Source organism: Notamacropus eugenii, chromosome 6 (genome assembly GCF_028372415.1).
Source record: "Notamacropus eugenii isolate mMacEug1 chromosome 6, mMacEug1.pri_v2, whole genome shotgun sequence".
Taxonomy (NCBI): Eukaryota; Metazoa; Chordata; class Mammalia; order Diprotodontia; family Macropodidae; genus Notamacropus; species Notamacropus eugenii.
In genome coordinates this window covers 54,148,591-54,170,467 of record NC_092877.1, presented here as the reverse complement: position 1 = coordinate 54,170,467, position 21,877 = coordinate 54,148,591, and the positions used below count along the sequence as shown (strand labels likewise).

Below are 21,877 nucleotides of genomic sequence, written 5' to 3'. Positions count from 1 at the left end.
ATATTTGAAATCTTCCCACATAAAAAATGTGAAGGATTTTCCTTTGCTGAGCATAAAGCTCCCCAAAGCAATTGAGATTGACCTCAGAATGCTGTTTATCAAGCATTTCTGGTATCATGATTTGTTAACTCAGTCAGTTGTTCTTTTGTATGGGATGTCATTACATTCCCATTTCACAGCTGAAAAATCTAAATTAAATGGTCAAATAGTAAAAATAAACCTGAGTCAGAAAATTAGAGAGAGAACTTCAGTATTAAATTTGAAAACTGATGCACAGGCAGCTGTGACCAGTTACTGAAATCAGGAAAGTCGTTAAGAAGACCCTCAGAGGGTCTGATGTAACATTCACCAGTCATTTATCAGCCTTTGTTCCTGTGTTGGGCTTGGTAAAAGGGAAGATGAAAAAGTTTAAGTGAGATGAAGTTCCAGGGTGCAAGTTTATAGCCTCATAAAGGGATGAGACACAAACACAGGTAACTGTAATTCACCATGTTTTAAATAAACGAAAAAGCAGGGTCAGCCCCTGCTCTCAGAGAGCTCCCATACATAGGAATTCTGAGGTGCAAGTCAGATGGAAAGCTCCCAGAGTCCTTAGGGGTGCAGCAGCAATGCATCCTCTTTTATGTCATTTCCACTGGTAAAATCATATATGCTTCTGATTTGGGGCCACTTGACGATTACAAAGACTTTGGTGGAGAATTTTCTTTTCCTCTGTGGCTGCTAGGGAATGGGGCTGCAGCACCTTCAGAAGTGTCTGTGAGGCCACCTCTCCACTGCTGCTCTTAGGGCTGTGGGCATCAGGCTCTTGGACTGTCTCCACCTGGGTGTGCACAGAGGTGGTTTGCCTGGCTTAAGCACATGCTGCCTCCTCTTTTCTCCCCCACAGTATCTTGCAGCTTCAGGTAGGTTGGCTTACCTGGCCTGGATAAGGGCATTAGAAAAGTGCCAACAGAATACAGTATGAGGTTAGAGAGGGAAGGCTTCTGACCTGAAAATCCAGGAAGGCTTCATGGAAGAGGTGGCATATTGTACCATTTTTCATCAACTTCAGAACTAGAAGGAGTTTTATAGCCTTTGTGAGAAGCCAAGGTCCAGAGTGCTAGAGGCATCTTTTTCTGATGAACTGTGCAAGCACCTCTTGGGTTGCCCAAGGGAAAGGCTCTTTTCCATTCTAATTTTCATTATTAATTTATAATTATAGAACCATAAAATGTTAAAGCTGGAAAAAACTTAGAGGTCATCCAGTCCTCAAGCTTCTGACTCTGCAGATGTGAAACATAAGATTCAGAGAGTTTCAGTGATTTGTCTCAGCTCACATGTGAAGGTAGACCTAGGACCAGAACCTAGATTTTGGAACACCACCCCCCCCTTCACTGCCTCTCCACTCACCTATCAACTAGTGATAACGCATGCCACTTGCACTCAACATGCAGCTCCTCTATTTGAAGAATACCACATGCTGTTTCCAATGCCCTTCCCACTCTAGAATTCAACAATGCTGTGACTCTGGCAGTGGACAAGAAAGGATAGCATAAAGAGGGAGCTAAAAATACTACTCAGTGTAATATCTTCGAAATCAGATCAAACAGCAACTGAGTGGCCCAGTGGATAGAGCACTGGATCAGGGAATAGGAAGATGAATTCAAATCCTAGGGACAAATCACTTAACCTTGCTTTCCCTCAGTTTCCTCATCCATAAAATGGAGATAATAATACCTCCCGGGATTGTTTTGAGGATCATATAAGATAATATTTATAAAGCACTTTGCAAACCTTAAAGTGCGATATAAATTCTAAATATCATCATCATTCTACAGTAAAGAAAATCTGTAATACATCCAGAATTACAAATCTATAGGAAGGCTGTTCCCCCATGGATTGAAATTGTTTTTTGAAGCTCTTATGAAATTATACAATGCACTTATAGTATTATAATATCTCAAGCTTAAAGAGACCTTAGAAATATCCCCTGATTTGATGATTGAACCTGAGGCCCAGAGAGGAGAAGGAAGTTACTGACAGTCATTTTGGGGGAGGGGGAGTTCATTTTTTTCCTCTTACTATTTTATCCTAATAGTTACAACTATTTTATTTTATATTTAATGTTTGACAGAATCTTTTTACGTATCTGGTTTATATTAACTAGTTCTTTTAACTTCTAACATATTTTAACTTTTAATTAATAAGAGGTAAGAAAATGGGTGAGTGCTGTAGAACTCTTTGGGAACTGGATCCGTTTGCAAGTAACCAACATGCTCTTAGTTATGAGAGGCAGTTCTTATAAGGTCTTTGCCAAGTAGAGTAACTTTGATAGTCATCTTTAAGCTACCATAGTTCTTTAACAATCAGTTTCTAAGAGGTAGACAACAGGAGTGGGATTTTAAGATTTTAAATCTCAGGAATGAGTGGTAGTATGTGATAATGGAAAAATTACCGTACTAGGTACTAGGAAGCCAGAAGTTCCATTTCCAGCTTCACCACTAATTTATATGACCTTGAGCAAATCACTTGACCTCTTGAGACTTTTGATGTATAAAATGAAAAGATTGGACTGGAATGGTATAAGGCTCTAAAATTCTTTGATTTCTATAAATGATGCCAACATTAAGAGCAGTCTAGCCTACAGGATACAGGAAATGATAGTGCCACTGTGTTGTCTTGCTCAGACCAATCTGTTTGATGTGTTTCATATTCTGAGTGTCATAGCTTAGTAGAGACATGAAAGGACTGGAGCATATCTAGGGGAGGGTGACAAAGATGCTGCCTAGAAATTGTCATAGAAGATCAGATGAATAATAAGAACAACTCCTTCCTATTGCACTTTGACGCTGTAAAGGACTGTCCTTATATCTTCGTGAGGTAGGTAGTGCAAGGATTATTAGTGCTGTTTTATATGAGGAACCCGAGACTGAGAGATCGCTGATTTGCTTGTGATTCCACAACTAGTAAATATCTGAGGTGGGATTTGTACACAGGGCTTCTCCCTGACAGAAAGTATTTAGAAGAAATCAGAGTGGCATGACAGACTGGAGAAGAAAGAGTCCTCTTGTGGCTGAGGCAATAGGAGAGTGAATCAATAAAAATTTCATGAAACAGCACCCACCCTGGTGTTTAATGTAAAAAAAAAGAACTTTGATAGTAATTGCACAGTGGAAAGAGTCAGATAATTTGGATTCGAGTCCTACCTGTGAAACCTTGGACAAGTCACTTAACTTCCTGATCCTCAGTTTGCTCAGCTTTAAAGTGGGACTACCTGGTATCTGAAGTCCCTTCCAGCCTGAATCTGTGAGTGCAGGTGGCATTATGGGTGAGTCCTTTTTACACATGACTAATAATATATGCAAATGCAGGAGGTCAAAGAAAGATGGCTGTGAAGGAGCAGCATGACATAAGGTTAAAAAGTAGATGGTGTTAGCCCAACAGGGAAGGCAGTGCAGCTGAAGTACAAGGTCATGAAGAAGCAGATTTCGTTTTCCAGAAAGTCTTGCAGTGCTTCTGCTCAGGTGAAGGCTGGAATCAGCCTGAGTACTTAAGCCGTAGGGAGCATTGCATTTAACTGATAGTGAAATCTCAGTAGTGAAACTTGTAGCTATAATTCTACCTCCAGGGCAGAGTTGAAAGGGAGACAAAAGATCTAGACAGAAGCTGAGGTAAGTCTGGAGAAGGTTAGTTTTGAAGAAGACTTCAAGATGCTGTCTATGATAGTTGTCTTTGCGGATGTGAAAGTCGGTAACATGAACTAGAGATCAGACTTGGTCTTTTTGCCTCCTTAGGGCCAAACAGAGCAGCAGATTTAGACTTGATAGAAGAAAGGAATTTCCAATGTTTAGAGCTATTCTCCCAGAGTGAAATAAATAGAAGGACTCTGGAAGCAAGGAGTTCTACCTCATTTTGTCAACGGAGGTATTCTTTGGGTTATTGGTTGGATTAAATAGCAGCCAAAGTCTCTTGCAACTCCAAAATGTCCAGACAGGAAGAGTGTAGTCATCCCCTTTTCCTTCCATGTTCCCCTAACATCAGTGACCTTATCAGGAAGAAGCCCAGAGTTCTTTGGCCTGGTCTGTGGCTTCTACAATGAGCCTCTGATGCTTTAGGATATAGTTGGCAATACTAAAGGCATAATCACTCCCCAGCAGAGGTCATGGCTCTTGTTAGTGTTTGCCAGCTTCATGGCTGCTGCCCAGCTTGTTCTTCACATCCTGGATGATGAACTGCAGGCTCCACTTCTCACGTCCAGAATTCACAAAACTAAATTGCATGTCAGGCATCAGGTAAGATGTTAATTACAAAGACACTAATAATAATAATAAATCCATTATTTTTTCCAGTATACGGGGAATGGGATGAGAATAGGAAATTGAAATAAAATGGGCTTCCTTAGTGCACGTCTGCTTATCTGGCAGGGAACCACATTGGAAGGCTTTTGCAAACCACAGTGAAAATCAGTTGAAGTCACGTTTTAAAATTGTTACACAGTATAAATTGAGGGACCAGATAGGTTTCATACTTGGCAGCTGTGGCAAATTCAGCTTGGTGCACTCCCCATTTCCCAAGCTTCTGTTACCTTTTCCTGCCTGGGATGGCCCTTCTGCTGTACAGACCCTGCTCCTTTAAGGCCCAGCCCAGGTCCTTCCTCCTGTAGCAGAACTGTTCCTGAAGCTCCTGTCTGCAGGTGATCTCTTTCCACACTGACCTCTGATGCCCTCGAGCACTTCTCTAGCAGTTCCCATGAAATAGCAGTGCAGTACAATTTAAGAGAATGAGATTTGGAGGCAGATGTTTACTTCCTGGCATCATCCCTTACTACTAGACCAGTGACCTCAGTTTTCCTGTCTACAGAATGGAGATAATAACACCTGCACTGTTTTTCTAATGGGGTTCCTGTGAGTATTAAATGAAAAAATGGATGTAACAGTGCTCCATAATCCTAAAAAGCCATAGAAACATAAATAGGTGTTTTAAAAGTCAACAAAAACCCTTTATTCAGTACTAGGGAGAATACAAGGTTTATTTAAAGACATGGTTATTGTGTTCAGAGAGTGAGCATCAAGCATGTAGAGGGCTAAGACAATTCTGCCTCATGCTCCATGACACCCGGCCAAGTGCACCAGAGAAATACAGAGCATATGCTGGGAATTTGCAGGTGAGCAAGGAAAAGATATGTGAAAGGAATGACATTGGAGGCTCGAAGTATGTTGGAGGAGGCAGGAAGTTAGTAAGTTAGTAAGTTAGTAAGAAAGAGTAAGAGCCAAATTTTACCCACTAGCTCCTTCCTTTCTAGAAGAACTTCATTGTAGCCCTTCTGAGTTTCAGGAGACTGCACTGAATCCTGGAAGCCCCCTCAGAAGGGGAGGAGAGCGCTAAAACATGGCTATGGCTAGCTAAATTAATTGGCCTTTTAACCAGGATCATTTCAACTTAACCATTGAAATGTTGATGGACTAGATGCTGTTCACAATAACTGACCAAGAGAGCTAATGGCTTCTTAAGGTTTCTTCTAGTCAAGCAATGAAACCCTGTCATGAGCACAGGAAAGGACGCCTGCTACGGTTGCTTTTAGCAGTAGGCAATGCATCCTTATTTTCATTTACTGCCTTGTTGTTAGGGTTTTCCAGCTGTATGTATTTTATCGCTCCAGCTAGATTTTAAATACCCTAAGAGCAGGGAATTGTGTCTTCTGCCACTTTGTATTCTTCTGCCTTGTAGGTAATACATATTTACGCGTTGATTCAGTCAGGTATCAGCTTTCCCTGCTTCTGCAGAGGCGGCAGCAGACGTCCCTCTGCAGATGAAGCAGGATGTGGAAGATCGAAGTGGGTAAATCCAGGGAAAATTGTTAATAGAGACAGGAAGTCTTGGTTGCTCCAGACAAGGAACCAAGATAAATCTCAGTTCTTGATTAAAAACAAAACAAAAATGTTTTCTCTATCTGCTTCGGTTTATTTAGAACACAGATTTAGGATGAGATTGGCAATCATCGAAATGTATTCATCGGCACAAACATAATGTCACATTGTTATCTTGGGCTTTATATATAGCTGTGCCACTCAGCATTCACAAATTGCTGCACCAGGAACTTGAGCATTTGCCTTGATCTCAAGGAAAGAGCTAAGAGGCACATTGGCCAGTGGCTGTACTAAATGAGCCTCAGACCCAGTGAGCTCACCAGGAGGGCTCCCAGTATTCTAAATGTTGTCTATCAAAGTAGAGGAAGACAATGACTGCCCATGCTGTAGGTGCCATGTTGATCTTCATGCAACCTTTGGATGAGAAGGCTGCAGTCTCCAGCAGTGGAGAGGATCCCTGAAAACTACCAAGCCAGTAAACTCCTGCAAATTCTGTGCCATTAAAATAAATACAAGACACACTGATAAGTGAATATTTTAGTATTTGATGGATTTATCCCATCATCGGGCATTGTGACAACGGATATAAATGAAATGTACCATTTCTTTAATTTGCTACTCATACACTTATGGAATTTAGAACTCAAAGATCATCTATCTCAGTCCCTTATCTTTGCAGAAACTGAGGCCCAGGGAGATTTTAGAATCATAGATTTAGAGATGAAAGAGAGCTCCAAGTCCATCCAGTCCTTCCTCCCTTACTTTACAGATAAGGAAACAGAGGCCTTGCTGAGAATCATATAGGAATAAGAAGCAGATCTAAGATGTGAACCCAGGTCTTCTTCACCTCCAATCCAGCACTTTTTACACTGCATTGTGTGCCCTGTACAGTACCTCTCAGTGCCCCAATTTTCACCTTGATCATTTGTGATGGTGGAAAAATAGAAAAGGATTTACTTGCTCAGCAGAAAGATTCATACAAGTAAATGGCAAAGCTGGAATTTGAGCTCTAGTAGCTCTTTTCACTGTACCTTGCCCCTGATTTTGATTTTATTGTGTTTCAGTTAGAGACCATTTTGAGAACTGCATATTAAAAACTGACCTTTGATTTGATTTGAGAGAACAGCAGAGCACAAACAAAAAAGGAGTAGATGTTTTTATTTTTTTTTTAATATTTGTATTTTATTTGTTTTGACAAAGCAGATACATCCCAGTGAACAAACACACCAAGTCTTCTCCCCCTAAAAGAGTTAAAGAAAAAAATTACCTGAAAGAATGGTTTTGGCTGGTAGTGTACATCTCTTACTTTCTTTTTTTTTTCTTCAAGAGAAAATTGTCCACTTCATTCTGCATTCTGATTCCTTAGTTCTTTCTCTGGATGTGGATGGCATTTTGTATCATGAGTCCTTTGGAAATGTTTTAGGTCCTTGCATTGCTGTGAAGGGCTAAGTTTATCAGAATCAGTCCTTACACACTGGCTGTTAATGTGTATAATATTCTCCTGGTTTTTGCTCCTTTCACTCAGCATCAATTCACGTAAGTCCTTCCAGGCCTCTCTGAAGTCTTCCTGTTAATCATTTCTTTTTTTCACTCTCAGTAATACATTTATTCACTCCAAATGACTTAGTATCCAAATTTGTAAAGGAAATCCAAGCTGCAAGAAGACATATGTAGTAACACAATAGTGATGGGAGCCCTGTATCAGTTTTAGATAAGTCTAACAGAAAGATAATCATAAGGAAAAATATGGAACTGAAACAATTGCCAGAGAAATTTAGAGGTTAAAGAGTTTTGACATCTTCTAAATGGTAATGTAAAAGAATATACATACTCCTTGGTATCACAAAAAGCTTTTATAAAAATTGGTCCTGTACAAGGGCACAGAGGTATTAAAAACCAATACAGAAAGGCAGAAATAGCTAATCTATCCTTTATAGACTATAACATAATAAAAATAGTCATTGGTTCAGGAACCACAAACAACAAATACAAACCAAAATGATGAATTGAAAATGAGATCCTAAATAATTAATGAATCAAAGAACAAATCCTAAAAATCAATAGCAAGGTAAAATAAAATGATCATGATGAAGAAACATATCAAAATTTCTGAGATGCAACTAAAGCAGACCTTGGGAGAAAAATAGCTTTACAAATATACATTAAACAAAATAGAAAAGTACAAAATAAACTAACTGGATATGTATGTTCAAAAAAAAATAGAAATCTAACAAATAAACAAATATAAATAATCACAAAAGAAGAGATATTAAAATTTAGAGGTAAAATAGACAAATTAGAAATAAAAATTCCATAGAAATGATAAGTAAAGCTAAAAGCTAGGTTTTTGAAAATACTAATAAAATTAATAAACCCTTACCTAATCTAAATTTTTAAAGAGATCAGAAAAATGAATCAATGAAATAGAAATGAACAAGGAAAAACTACAGCAACACCAGAAGAAATAAAGAATAATAATCAAGTCATCATATACAGTTATGTGCTGACAAAACTAAAACCACAAAAAAACAGAGGAATACCTTCAAAAATATATAATACCCAAACTATCAGAATACCAGTTGAAGATCTTAAATAACCCAATATCAAACTAGGAAATAAATTTAGTTGTAAAGGAACTACCAAAGAAAAAAGAATCGCTGCTCCTGCTGGATTCACAGGACAGTTCTATCAAACTTAAAAAAAAAAAACACAGTATCTATACTCACAAATTATTTTCAAAAATTGAGAAATGTCCCTTTTATGATATATATCCTTAGTCTTTTTCATGCTTCTCTTGGGGTTCTTGTCTTGGAAAGTCAAATTTTCTATACAGATCTGATCTTTTCCTCAATATGAATGATTCAAAGTCTTCTATATCATTGAATGACCCTTTATTCCCATGAAGTATTATACTCAGATTTGCTGGGTAGGTGATTCTTCTCAGTTTCTTTGACCTCTGGAATATCCTATTCCAAGCCCCTCAATCCCTTAATGTTAAAGCTGCCAGATCCTGTGTTATCCTGATTGTATTTCCACAATACTTGAATTGTTTCTTTCTAGCTGCTTGCAGTATTTTCTCCTTGACCTGGGAACTCTGGAATTTGGCCACAATATTCCTAGGAGTTTCTCTGTTCGCATCTCTTTCAGGAGGTGATCGGTGAATTCTTTCAATATTTATTTTGCCCTCTGATTGTAGAACATCAGGGCAGTTTTCCTTAATAATTTCATGGAAGATAACATCTAGGCTCCTTTTTTGATCATGGCTTTCAGGTAGTCCCATAATTTTTAAGTTGTTTCTCCTGGATCTATTTTCTAGGTCACTTGTCACATTATCTTCTATTTTTTCAAACTCTTGGTCTTGCTTTTTAACTGCTTGGTTTATCTCATCGTCATTCATTTCCCTGAACTCAGTTCTCTCTTTCAACTAATTATTTTGTCCAGTGAGCTTTTGAACTTTCTCCTCCATTTGGCTAATGCTACTTTTTAAAGCCTCCTTCTCCTCATTGGCTTTTTGGACCTCTTTTTCCAATTGAGTTAACCTCTTTTTAAAGCTGTTATTTTCCTCAGCATTTTTTTGGTTCTCCTTTAGTAAGCTGCTAACTTGTTTTTCAAGCTCTTCTGTTGCCTGAGCTTAGTTTAAGTTCCCTTTGGAGGCCCTGTAGGCAGGGGCCTTCACTTCCTGTGACAGTATGCCTTGTTCTTCTTCATCTGAAAGAATGGGGGAAGACACCTATTCACCAAGAAAGTAACCTTCTATAGTCTTATTTTTTTTTTCCATTTTGGGGGCATTTTCCCAGCCAGTTACTTGACTTCTGAGTTTCCTCTCCACAACCACTTGGAGTCCAGTTCCACCAAGCCAGCACTGGGGGCTGAGATTCAGATGATCTGCTCCAAACCCTCAGGAGCTTTAGGCAGGGACAGGGCCACTATTCAGTGTGAGATTAAGATCAGCTGCTCCAGTTGGGGCAGGGTGGCCACACAGGGCTCAGATCCCTCAAGGGCTTTACAATAAGACCTTCAACAATGGATAAGGGCTGCTGCCTGCCTTGGGAGCCCAGGTCCACTGCTGCCTCCACTGCTGCCACCTGAGGAGGCCCGAGTTATGAGGACACCCTGCTCACTTCTCGGCCAGCTGCAAAGACCCTCTCACTGACCATTAGTGCCTGTGGGTTGAGGGATCTACACTGCTGCTGAAGATTCTGTCTCTGAAGGCTGCTCAGGCCTGCGCCTCTCGGTGCCTCGTGGCCAAGGCTGGGCTGGGTTCTGCTCCTCGTCTGGTGTGACAGACCTTTCCCATCGGTCTTTCAGGTCACTCTGGGCTAGAAATCTCCTCCACTCCGTTGTTCTTTGGCTTTTGCTGCTCTAAAATTTGTTGAGAGTTCTTCTTTACAGGTATTTTTATGGGCTATGGGGTAAGAGCTAGTGTATGTGCATCTTTCTACTCCGCCATCTTGGTTCCGCCCCCAGTAGATGTTTTTAATATGTCAGTACAATGACCAAAATGGGGTGTGAAGTATAGAAGACTGGATTAGTAACTTGAGGAAAGGAAGTAATAACTCACCCCCCAAAAGGAAAAGAACTATCATAGAATCATAGATTTAGGACTAGAAGGCATCTCAGAGGTCAGCAGTCTGAGACCCTCATCTTACAGGTGAAGAAACTGAGACCTTCTAGAGTTTTGGTGACTTGCTCGAGGTCTTAAGGGTAGTAGGTACAAAGCCAGGATTCAAATGTAGGTCCTCTAGCTCCAGACCCTGTGCTCTTCTAGAGTTGGCCCCAGAGGCAAGGCTCTACAATGGTGCCCTCCTTTGTTCATTGAGTAAATCCTTATAACCACAATGGACATACAAAGCCAGTAGTCCCCTTAGAGGACAAATGAATCTTGTCACATTTCAGTACATCTCATCTGAACAGCACCTGCACACAGTCATTCTGTGAGTGTCTGTATGCACCTGCAAGATGCGAGGTACGAGGCACTGTAGTAAGCAACAGCGGGAATACAGAGAAATGCCAAATGGGCTTCCTGTCTTCTAGGAGCCAACAACTTACTGTGGTGGCGGGGGAGTTTGCCTTGTCAGCAGTGGAGGGGAGCTAGAATTCACCCTTATCCGAGAAGAGCCAGGAACATGAATAAAGGGATCCTTTATATTTACAACAGGGAGCTTGCACCCTCCCTTCGAAGGCCCCTGATTTTGTTGGGTAAACAAAGCCCTGCCAGAGCCCTTCCCAGGCCTTCATCTTAGAGCGAGATCCTGTTTGTGCATTACTGTTTGCATGTTGTTGTTCCCCTGAGACCAGGGACTGTCTTTTACCTTTCTCTGCATCCTCAGTGCTTAGCACAGTAGGATTGTGTCCATAGTAACTAACTGATCAGGAACTGTCACTATATGTACCCTCTTTCTCATTTCTGGAATCAAGTTCAAGAAAGAGTCTGCTTGCTACGTTTCTCTGATACAAAAACCAGATCAGCATATATTTGAAGAGTTAAGTAGTGGACTAGAAAATTATCAGCTAAATTCCCTTCTGAAAGTCAACAGAATCATACCATACCAATAATTCTCCTTGAAAATGTTAGGAGAGAAACTGCCCATCTGAAACCCATACTTCTGAATATAGCCACAGAGCCATCACTTTGGGGTGGGTCTCAAGATCTTCCCTAGAGGGTAAGCTTATCTGACACTATTAGTTTTGGATGTAAGAAGAGTTCAGATGGCACCCTTTCCAGTATCCTGATTTTATTTTCTATTACATATTTGTTTTGCTTCACTCGCTACAGTGTCTTGGTACTTTTGAATTGTATTGTCTGTGACAGTAAATTCATATTTTCTTTCTAATTTTTCAATATCTGTTATAAAATTTCATCCACTATCAGTTTTCTTCTGAGCAAGCATAGTTTAGCAGCAGTGCCAAACATATTGTATACCTGGTTGAACTACAGCTGGTTATCAAATCTTTCTGTGTTCTCATTTCACAGCTTCATTTTTCTCCTATAAAAATGTCAGAGCTCAATGTTGATCTGAAGATGCAAGAAAAGGATGAACTCACCTGGAAAAAAATGAAGGCTGAAGGATTAGATGATGATGGAGAAAAAGAAGCAAAACTTATCCGCAATTTCAATGGTATAAAAGGGTTTCTTATGAGGAATACACATCTTTCTGGTCTGTTATTTATCATTCAGAAAGTGCCGCTGATAGCATCTTAGGCTGCCTTCACAGAAGGAGAATGTCCAGACCACAGGAAGTAATATTCTCCCTGTCCTCCATCCTAGTCAGAACACATTGTGTCTGTTGTCTTTGCTTCTGGGCATCGCAGTATCAGGAAAATAGTCTTTGCTCAAAGGGGATGAGCAGGGAAGTCAGGGCTCTGGGAATCTTGTCATTAGGGAACATTTTAAGGCACTTGAGATGGTTAATTTAGAGAAGAGAATGATTAGCTAGCTTCAGATAATTGAAAGACTATAATGTGGAAATGACGTTAGACTTATTCTATAGGCCAGAACCAGGGCAGGTGGGCTAGAGCCAACTTGAACCTGTCTCTCTCTAAGAGCTGATTTTCAGTGTGAGTACTTATACCCTAGAAGTCAGCAAACAATTACAAATTGGGGTTTCATTTGTTGTTTTGTTTGTTGATTGTCTGGATTTGGAAATGTTAATAATGCTGATTAAACTTAAAAATGTACTGTAGGTCCTTTTTTTTTTTTTTTTTAAGAGAGAGCCCACTCACCCTTGACTGAGGCCCAATTGGTAAAAGTTCAAGTGAGTCAGGTTTCACTCATTTATAAGGAAAAAACATCTCTTTGAATACATATTTAACTTTCTGACATCTGGATTTGTTCATCAGTAGAATGGGTTGGCTTATCAGGTAGTGGAATTCCTGTCACTGGAAGCATTCCAGCAGGCTGGCTGTAAGGGACTATAGAGAGGGTCCCTGTGTGGAGCAGGAGACTGAACTACATAACCTCAGATATCTATTACACAACTAAAAACTTCTGTAATTCTCTTTACTTTCTTCAGATGTGGTTAAAGAGGTAAACAATTATCCCAGAGCTCTGTGATATACAAGGGCCACATAGCAAATCCAGCTTCCCACTCCCTTCTTGGTCACATTGTGCTATCTATACTGGCCTAACTATCCTATACTATCCTAAGATAAGAAGCTTAGCTTTACAAACCACAAGTCAGGCTATTCACACCTACTGGTCACCTTGCTCAGAAGTGCTTGAAATTTGGTGTGACGCTTGGCTTCCTGGCCAGGAGCTGGACACACTTTAAGCCAGGAAGAGCCTCAGATGACATCATCGGAGAACATTAGCACTGACACATCTAAGTGTATGTGATCAGAGTTTTGAGAGCAGCATCGTTGAGTTCCATAGAGAGCATTTCTTGATTAGGAGTGGGATAAAGGGGGCACAAAGGAGGAAGCCCTGCAGGGAAGGACACAGAGAAGAGAGAAACTTCATATATCAAGGGGCTTTTTGGTAGGAAGAAAAAAGTAAACTCTGGTATAATAAAGAGGACTCTGAACATAGAGTAAGAAGACTCAGGTTCAAAATCCCAGTACTCAGAATGGCTTTGGCCTCTCTAGGCCTCAGTTGCCTCATTTATAAAATCTGGATATTAATACTTGCTCTACCTGTCCTGAAAGGGGTTTTTGAGAAAAGTGCTATAAGGCCTGTTGTTACAAAGTCAGATAGTTGTAGACAGGGACTCTGGTGGTCAGGTGCCTTAAATATAGTAAGTACTTAATAAATATTGGAGTTTTTTAAAAGTCATGGATTTTTAGATTTGAAAGCAAACTTAGAAATCATAACAAAACCAAGAGTTTCCTGTAACTTAGAGCCAGTGTTCTTGACCTTTTGGTATCATGGATCTCTTTGGCAGTCTAGAAAAGCCTGTGGACGCCATGGTTAGGTGGTGCAATGGATAGGGCGTGGAGTCAGGATGACCAAAGTTGAGATTCAGGCCTCAGACACTTACTAGTTGTGTGATCCTGGGCAAGTCACCTAACTTCTGTCTTCATTTGTAAAATGGACTTAAAAAATAGCACCTACTTCCTAAGATTGTCATGGGGACCAAGTAAGATATTCATAAAGTATCTAGCATAATACCTGACACATAGTAGGTGCTTAATAAATTCCTTCCTTCCAGAATAATGCTTTTAAGGGCTTAAAATAAAATATTGGATCATAAAGGAAATTAACTTTATTGATATAAAGATGTAATTTTTGTTCCCATCTAAGTTAATTGATCCAGTGAAATTTATTGATGGAAGTTGCCACTGCCTCGAGCTGGTAATATGGCTTCTGCTGAGCAAATCTCATGATAAGGAGCTCATTATCTGAAAAAGTCTCCCTTTTTTTGATACTTCTCATTGTAAGGAAATTCTGAAGGGGTTGAGCTAGGTCAGTGCTTCCTGAACCATTTTTGCTCTCAGTAGCTACAGTATCCTCATTAGAGGGGCTGTGGCACTGACCACGTGCACTAATCGGGCTCTGGGAGAGTTGGGAGGCTCAAACAAACAGTTTCCCTTCAAAAACAGCAGCCATTTTTGTTGAGTTCTTTGCAGATCAACATGTTTTGAAGTTACTGCATACATATAATAAGCAGGTTTTATTTATTTTGTGAATATTATAGTTAGCATGTGCAATATTCTAGATGAAATTTATTTAAATGTCACTGGGGCAGTAAGGGGAGCCCCTGATTTTCTGGACTGGAACACTTAACAGTGAAACTAGTTGTTCAGTCTGGCCCCTTGCCCAAGGACATGTTACACTTGGTGAGATGACACAGCATCTCCTTATTGGCCTCTGACGGGACAGGGAGAGAAAAAGGACTGACTTTTTGAGTTCGTAGGAAACACTTGTAGAGGAACCTCTGCCTTATAGTAGACTGTAAAGGGAGCAGAGCCAAAAGAAACATTGCCCTTCTCCCTCCTTTAGGGGAACATCCATCTATAGCTTTCCTTTGGACTCAGTTTCTTTACCTGTAAAGTGGGGATAATAATGCCTGTAGAGCCTGCCTCAGGAATGTAATGTGTGCATAGCACTTTATAAAATCTTAAAATTGATTATTATTATGAATCAGAGAATGGTAGGCTATATATCTCCCCCATCTTATACTCCCCTGTACATTCAGTTGTCTTTTTTTTTGCCATGAGTACAGGTCTTTACATGTATCTCTATAAAATTTGATTGTTATATGCAGTCATCTTGAATATCCATTCAAGGCTGTGAGGATCTTGTGGTATCCTGATCCATTATTTAGCTTGTTGGTTGTATTATCTAAATATTTGATTTTCAAGTTGTCAAAGTATTGAACAGAACAGGGCCAAGGAGAGCCTGGTGGCATGCCACCAGAGACCCCCTTCCAGAGTAATTCCAAGTACTCATCAGTACTTTGGGGGTCTCTTCACATGGCCAGTTCTGAATCCACTCAGCTATAGCGATGATTACTAACATTTATAATAATACTTTATGGTTTTGTAAACCAGTTTCTGTCCAACAGCCTATGAGGAAGATAGTAAAAGTTTAGTCTTCATCCTGTGGATAAGGAAATAGATGTTCAAAGGTAAAATGCTTGTCTACACTTGGAGAGTTCCAGCGTATTGGAACTAGAATTCACACCAAGGTCCTGCCTCCAAGTCCATTGTATTTTCCATTAACCTGGCTTCCCTATACTACCATACAACTTACATGTCTCATACACAAAGATACAATGAAATCATATAAAGTGCCTTTGGGAAACCCTCTTGTCTATAGCAAAAGTTCATAACCTGGGGCTAGAACTCTTTTTTCACATTTTTAAAAATATTATGCTGAGGATAATATTTTCATAGACCTCTCCAGAATACCAGAGGAGGAGGAATTGTCTATGACAAAAAAGATTAGGAACCTGTGGTAGATGGCATACCCTTCCATTGCCACAAGATCCTCTACCAAATTTTGATGACTCATTGCCTATTATATTAAAATCTCAGTTTCTTTTATATAATACCCAGGTTCTTTGTCTTGCTTTGTGGCTATAAAATATTATTTCTGACATTTTTCAAAGTCCTTTTTATCCTGTGAATTATTGGGCACATACCTATTGTTTTCTACCTTATACTTAATCTTTTCTGGGCATTTTTCTCCTTTGCCCTCTATTTCCAGTTTAAACTCCTCTTGATCAAATCTCTAGCCACCCTTTTTCTTCCTATTCTTCATGAAGTATCCTCTCTTCCCTAGCCAAGAGGTCATCGTTAGGATTAAGCCATTTTCAAGGAAAATAACAGCTTATTCTTTGACATCATTTATATATCCAACTTCTTTTCTGCCCTTTGTCCTCCAAGAAGTCCTTAACCTCCATTTAGAATATTGAAAACACCATTATCAAAAGGTCTTAGGTTAATTTCCCAAGTATATACATTAAAAATGACATTCTCTTCAGATAGGAAACAAGTTTGTTCTGTATTCTTCTTCTTCAGTTCATGATACTTTTCAGGGTTCTACATACTGGCCTACTAAGAAATTGTGGCTTCTCAAAGGAGTTTATTTTGATACAGTTCAACAAATTCAATTCGGCAAACATGTGTTAAGAATCTGCTATGTGCTGAGCTCTGTAAGGCTAACAGTCTGGTGGAGCATAACAGAGAGATAAGCAAAATACACAGCAATACATGAAAAGTACAGTAGAGACGTACAAAGCCAGTGCTGAGTTAAGGCCAAGATCAAATGAAAACTTTCCAAACCACCTTTGCCTCCCCACAGGAACGTCATTCCTTCTTCACATCTGTCATAGTACACTGTCTTGACCTCTTCGCTGCCTCCTTAATCCCCCATGCGGACCATAAGTATTTGTGCACATGTCTTCTCATTCCCCTCTAATGTAAGAGTAAGTGTGTTCCAGTGACAGTCCAGTTTGGATGGAATTTGGAATACACATACGGGGGAGTGTGGAAGGTGGTGTTTGGGAAGAGTGCTCCCTGGATGCCTCTCCTTGTCACATCTATTCTAGGGGATACAAGGTAGATCCTTCCACCACTCCATTTTTAGCCACAAGTGCTGTCCAGCCTAGCTAACAACACTTGGAACAGCTAGCTAATGACTCTAAAGCTGTATTTGCCTACTGATATTGAAATCTCAATTTCACTTTGATTAAATGCCTAATTATGTGTATTGTCTATCACACCCCCTATTGTCTGTAGTTTTGAAATAGCTTCAGTTTTAGTTTTCCACCTTGCTTAACGACTCAATAAAGGAGGCCCACAAAGCAGCCGAGTAAACGCAACAACAGAGCAACTGACAGATTAAATGAACCAAACTAAAAACAATTGGCTCTAATTATAACCAAAGCAGGATATTTCCAGTGGGCACATGGAAGGAACAGGAAGTAGCTGGCTAGCTTCTCCTTTACCCATTAGCATATGTGCACATCCTGCAGAAGCTCTGCCCAGAGGGAGGAGCGAGCTTGGCCAGGGGCTCAGCCACCACTCATACCTGGCGTTCAGTGAGGACTACAGGTCCACGCTTTCTCTGGGGTCAGTCTAGAGAGGGAAGAGGAGAGAAGAAGCATCATATTATAGCAATCATTGGCATTGGAAACCCTGGCTTTGAATCTTGGGTTTGCCACTTACTGACCACACCTCAGCTTCTGCATCCACAGAAGGAGGAGCAAGGACCAGACCATTTCTAAGCCCCCCTACAATTTTAAGTCTTTTGATGGCGTAAATTAAAAGTCTCCCATAGCCCAAATATATCAGATAATATTGTAACCCAAGACTTATCTTGCAGAAGAATACTTTAGGGGAAAAAGAAAACACCACGACTGACATTCACTTGACTGGAAGATATCATTCAAGCCTTTTTGGATTTACTGAGGCAAAAGAAAGTGAGGACGATAAGTGTTTATTGATTTGTGAAGCTTTGTGGTAGAAAGAATGCTAACTGAAAGTCAGAAGGGACCTGGATCCCAGGCACACTTCTGATTGTCAGGAGTGGGGTGAATGTCACATCTCTGAGCCTCAGTCTTCTCTAAAATGGGAATAACAATACTCATGGGGCCCGGTCTATTTTTGGTATCCCTGGTGGAATGCCTGGCACACTTGGTGTTTAATAGATGCTTGTTCACTGGCTGATTCCTAGAATCTTTGTTATAGGATATTAGCAACAAATAAGCAGGCTCTAGGGATGGTACCATCTCCACATGTTTGTAGCAAACATTGTGCTGGTTGTATGAAGCGCTGACATATTGCAGTAACTCTCAGAAGAGATCCATGAATACTTAGGAGTATTGCCTAAGGATCCACGAAGGGGGAAGTCAGTTGAATGAAGAATCCCTGTTATCCAGATAACGACCTGTAGAGTTTGTCAGAGAGAGAGAGAGAGAGAGAGAGAGAGAGATGTATAGATGTTGGGATGTCCTGGAAAATGAAGCAGACTTAGAAGTAAACAGGGAAGAGCTGCCTAGCCTGCTCTCAGGAAGTTGTAGGACTTCCCTAGATGCCTCTCCTTTCCTCTGACTTCTAGATCCTCTGCAATCTGGCTTCCATTGCATCATTCAATTGAAACTACCCTCTCCCAAGTTACCATTGATCTTTAATTGCTAAATCCAATGATCTTTTTTCCAATGCTAGTCCTTTTTTTTTTTTTTTTTTTTTTTACCCTTCTGTAGTCTTTGACAACAGTTATTTCTATCTCCTGGATGCTATTTTCACACTATGGTTCATGATGCTGTTTTCACCTGGTTCTCCTACTAACTGTCTGACCATATTTTCTCAGTCTCCTTTGCTGGGTTTTCATCCAGGCCATGCCAACTATCCACTTGTGTCTCCCAAGCGTCTGTCTTCGGCCCTGCTCCTTTTTCTTTGTGCTGGGGTTCTTAACCTGGGGTCTGTGAACTTTTTAAGAAATGTAGTTTGATGATTATACTTCAGTATGATTGGTTGGGTTGGTTTTTTTTTTTTTGTAATTCTGTTTTTTATTCTATGCATTTTCAAAAAATAATAAGAGTTCATAGGCATCATCAGATTGCCAGAGAGTCCAAGATATTAAAAAAAAAAAAGTTGAAGAACCCCTGCTCTCAGCAGTCCTATATCCTAAACTGTCTGAAACATAACTTTTCTTTCCCCCAAAGCTTCTAGTCTCCCCCACTTTCCTATTTCTATTGAGTGTCTTCCAGATACTCAGACTGGCTCAGATACTCAGTACTGTCCTCACCTCCCATGCCCCAGAGAGGATATGACTTGTCCTCTCTGCCTTTACAGTGTTTCTCCTCTCACCTCTCACCTCACCACTATCGCAGCAGCCTCCTAGCTGGTCTCATTGTCTTCAGTGTGACCTCCATTGGCTGCCGGAGTCATTGTCCTAAAGTGCACACCTGCTCGTGTCAGTCTCCCTCCTCATTAAGTTCCAGGGGCTTCCTGTGACTCTCAGGATCAGGGATGAAGGCTTCCACTTAGCATTTACTGACATTCACAACCAGGTTCCACTCACCCACTCGCCATCTCAGGGTCTTTGCCCTGGCTATCTGCCAGGCCTCACCTTTAACTACCTGGGCTCCCTTTAAGACTTGCTCTGATCCCTACAGGCATGTTGGGAGAGGAACCCAAGGCAGAAAACCTCAGGCAAGGATTCTGAACAACAGGAGTCCATCAGCATCCCTCTGTCTCTGTCCTGGAGCTTGTCTGGGTTACTTAGATGAACAGGAGTCAAAGCAGATGAAGTAAGTGGGAAGGAGCCAACAGAAGTTTAATAGTTTAAAGGAGACAGGCATTAAGGATGCTGGTGAAGGGATGATTAGTCATTGGAGCATATCTTTAGAGCCAGAAGGAACCTTGAAGGTCCTAACGCAATACCCAGATTTTCTAGAAGAGGAACCAGGCCCTAAGAAGTGCAGAGACTTGCTCAGTGTTACAAGAGTAAGTTGCAGAGCCAAGATTTGAACCGATGCTCTGTGACTGAAAAGCAAGTGCCCTTTCCAGTACAGGGGTGGGGGGGAACAGGATTAAGAAATGAAGGACTCTTCTGACTCAAGAAAGAAGGCAGAAAGAGAAAAAGGATGCACATTGAAACATATTTTCATACAATCGGAATCCTCCCCCATGGAATCCCATCCCATTTTTGGACAGTCTAGACTGCCAGGGAGTTTTTCCTTACATTAAGCTGAAATGGTCTCCCTGTAACTTAACCTTTGGCACTGCCTCTGCCCTGCAGGGCCAAAGAGAACAAATGTAAACTCTCTTCCCTGTGACAGCCCTTGAATTACTTGGAAGTGAGGGGCTCCCATTTCCTTTCCAAGATGGAGGAAAGGAAAGCTCTCACTGTCCAGAATGTGTAGGAAGGAGGGCAGCAGTGAGGCCTCCAGCACTTGTGGCAGCCTGTGTGCCAGGAAATCAACAAGAGATAAGTCAAAGGGCTGCCAAATGCTGCTGAGGTGAGGCAGCAAGAATTGTTTTTAATCTGGATCAGCTCTGTTTGTGACTGTCTGCTTTGTTCTATGACTCAAGCAAGTGTGGAGAAAATAAAATGACTGGAGCCACTCAGGGCTGGAGAATGGGAGGTGTGGAAACCATGGCTTTTGGTTAGGGTAACACTGAAATGTCTGGGAAGTCAGGAGAAACCTGTGCGTGAACTAAAAAGTCCAAGATCCCGTGATTCATATCAATAAGTTGATATCAAAGTGATTGAGAGAAAAAACCTGTAAACATCTTTATAAAGGGAGTAGTGGCAGCACCATAGTGTGGAAAACTGGTCACCAAGTGTCTGCTTTAACTTTTTAATCTGAAGAAACTAAGATATTTGAGACCATTTTACAAGAGCAAGCCAACCTAAGCCACTACTTCCCCTTCAACCTTCCTATGACATTTGCTCCTTTTTGCTTCCCACTTTTTGATTCCTTTAAACTCCTGTAATCTCAGCACCTACTGTTCTTTCCACAGTACTGGCTTCCCCCAAACCTCTCTACCCCTGCTTTCCAACAGTCATGTCAGTTCAGTTTGACTTGGAACGTTTAATGGGCACCTGCCTACCTCTGGCCATATAATGTACCCATTGTGGACGAATTCCCATTTATTCTTAGGCATGTCCTTGGCCATGCCCTCTGCCTTCATTGGACTTCTTAAATACTGCCTAGTTTGATGTAACAGTAGATATAATGAATTTGTGAAACTTCTTTTATACAGAATTATTTCTTACAGGCAGTCCTGTACCTACCCCAGCCATCATCTGTGCAAGGGTACAAGTCAGGCTCCTAAGTGTTCACAATAGGATGTCAGCCCTCCCTCTCGTATGGCTGGTAGCTGAAGCACATGGATTCCTCTTTAATCAACAGCACAGAATGTCAGCTCGTTGGGCTCTCCTCAGCTAATTCAACCATTACTTGACTACCATCCAACCCTTGTCAAAAGCACACTGGGGATACTGAGATTTGGGAAGTAGCCTAATGGATACGTTAGCTGTGCCTCCCTCTATGTTCTCTGTTAAATTGGATAATCTGAATGTGCCACATCCCCATTGATTTCTCAGCTCCTAACTTCAGTGTTCTCATGGCGTTAATCTTTGAAGTGGTGCCCTCAGCTTTTAGAGAGAGGTTCAATATTTTAAAATACCCATCTGACAGATGTTTCTGTTTTTTGCAAAACTCACTGAAGATGCTATTCATTTTGTTAGCCAACATCTCCTTGTATTCGATTCAATTCAACCAGCCTTTATTAAGCACCTGTTACTCGTGTGGTACTTTTGTGTTAGGTCTGTGATGATGAAAAGCCACACAGCCCTTGTCCTCAAGACTCTACCGTCTTCTAGGGAAGAGGAAACAGAAAGAGTGAGGATGTGAGTTAGAATGCCACAAGTGCCCAAGAGAGTCCAAGCACAGAAGGATAGCAGTTTGAGGAGGGAGGGAAATGTAGAACCTGCCCCTAAGCTGGGCCTTGAAGGAAGGGGGGGATTGGAGTAGGATGGGATGTAGCTCATGTAATGGTCCGTGTAATGCATTTCTCCCAGAGTTCAGCATGTACTGTGAAAGCTTATTCACCTCAAGGGGTCTCAGCTTCCTTTT

The 21,877-nt window shown here is 40.8% G+C and overlaps 1 protein-coding gene across 2 annotated transcripts in view; it reads left to right on the top strand.

Annotated features, from left to right (window-relative positions):
• LRPAP1 (LDL receptor related protein associated protein 1) overlaps positions 1-21,877 on the top strand; it is a 50,177-nt gene that overhangs the window by 5,799 nt on the left and 22,501 nt on the right. For both annotated transcript variants that reach the window (XM_072620092.1, XM_072620091.1), the window contains exon 2: positions 11,821-11,965. In XM_072620092.1, coding sequence (XP_072476193.1) covers positions 11,821-11,965 — 145 coding nt within the window. The remainder of the gene's footprint in view (positions 1-11,820; positions 11,966-21,877) is intronic.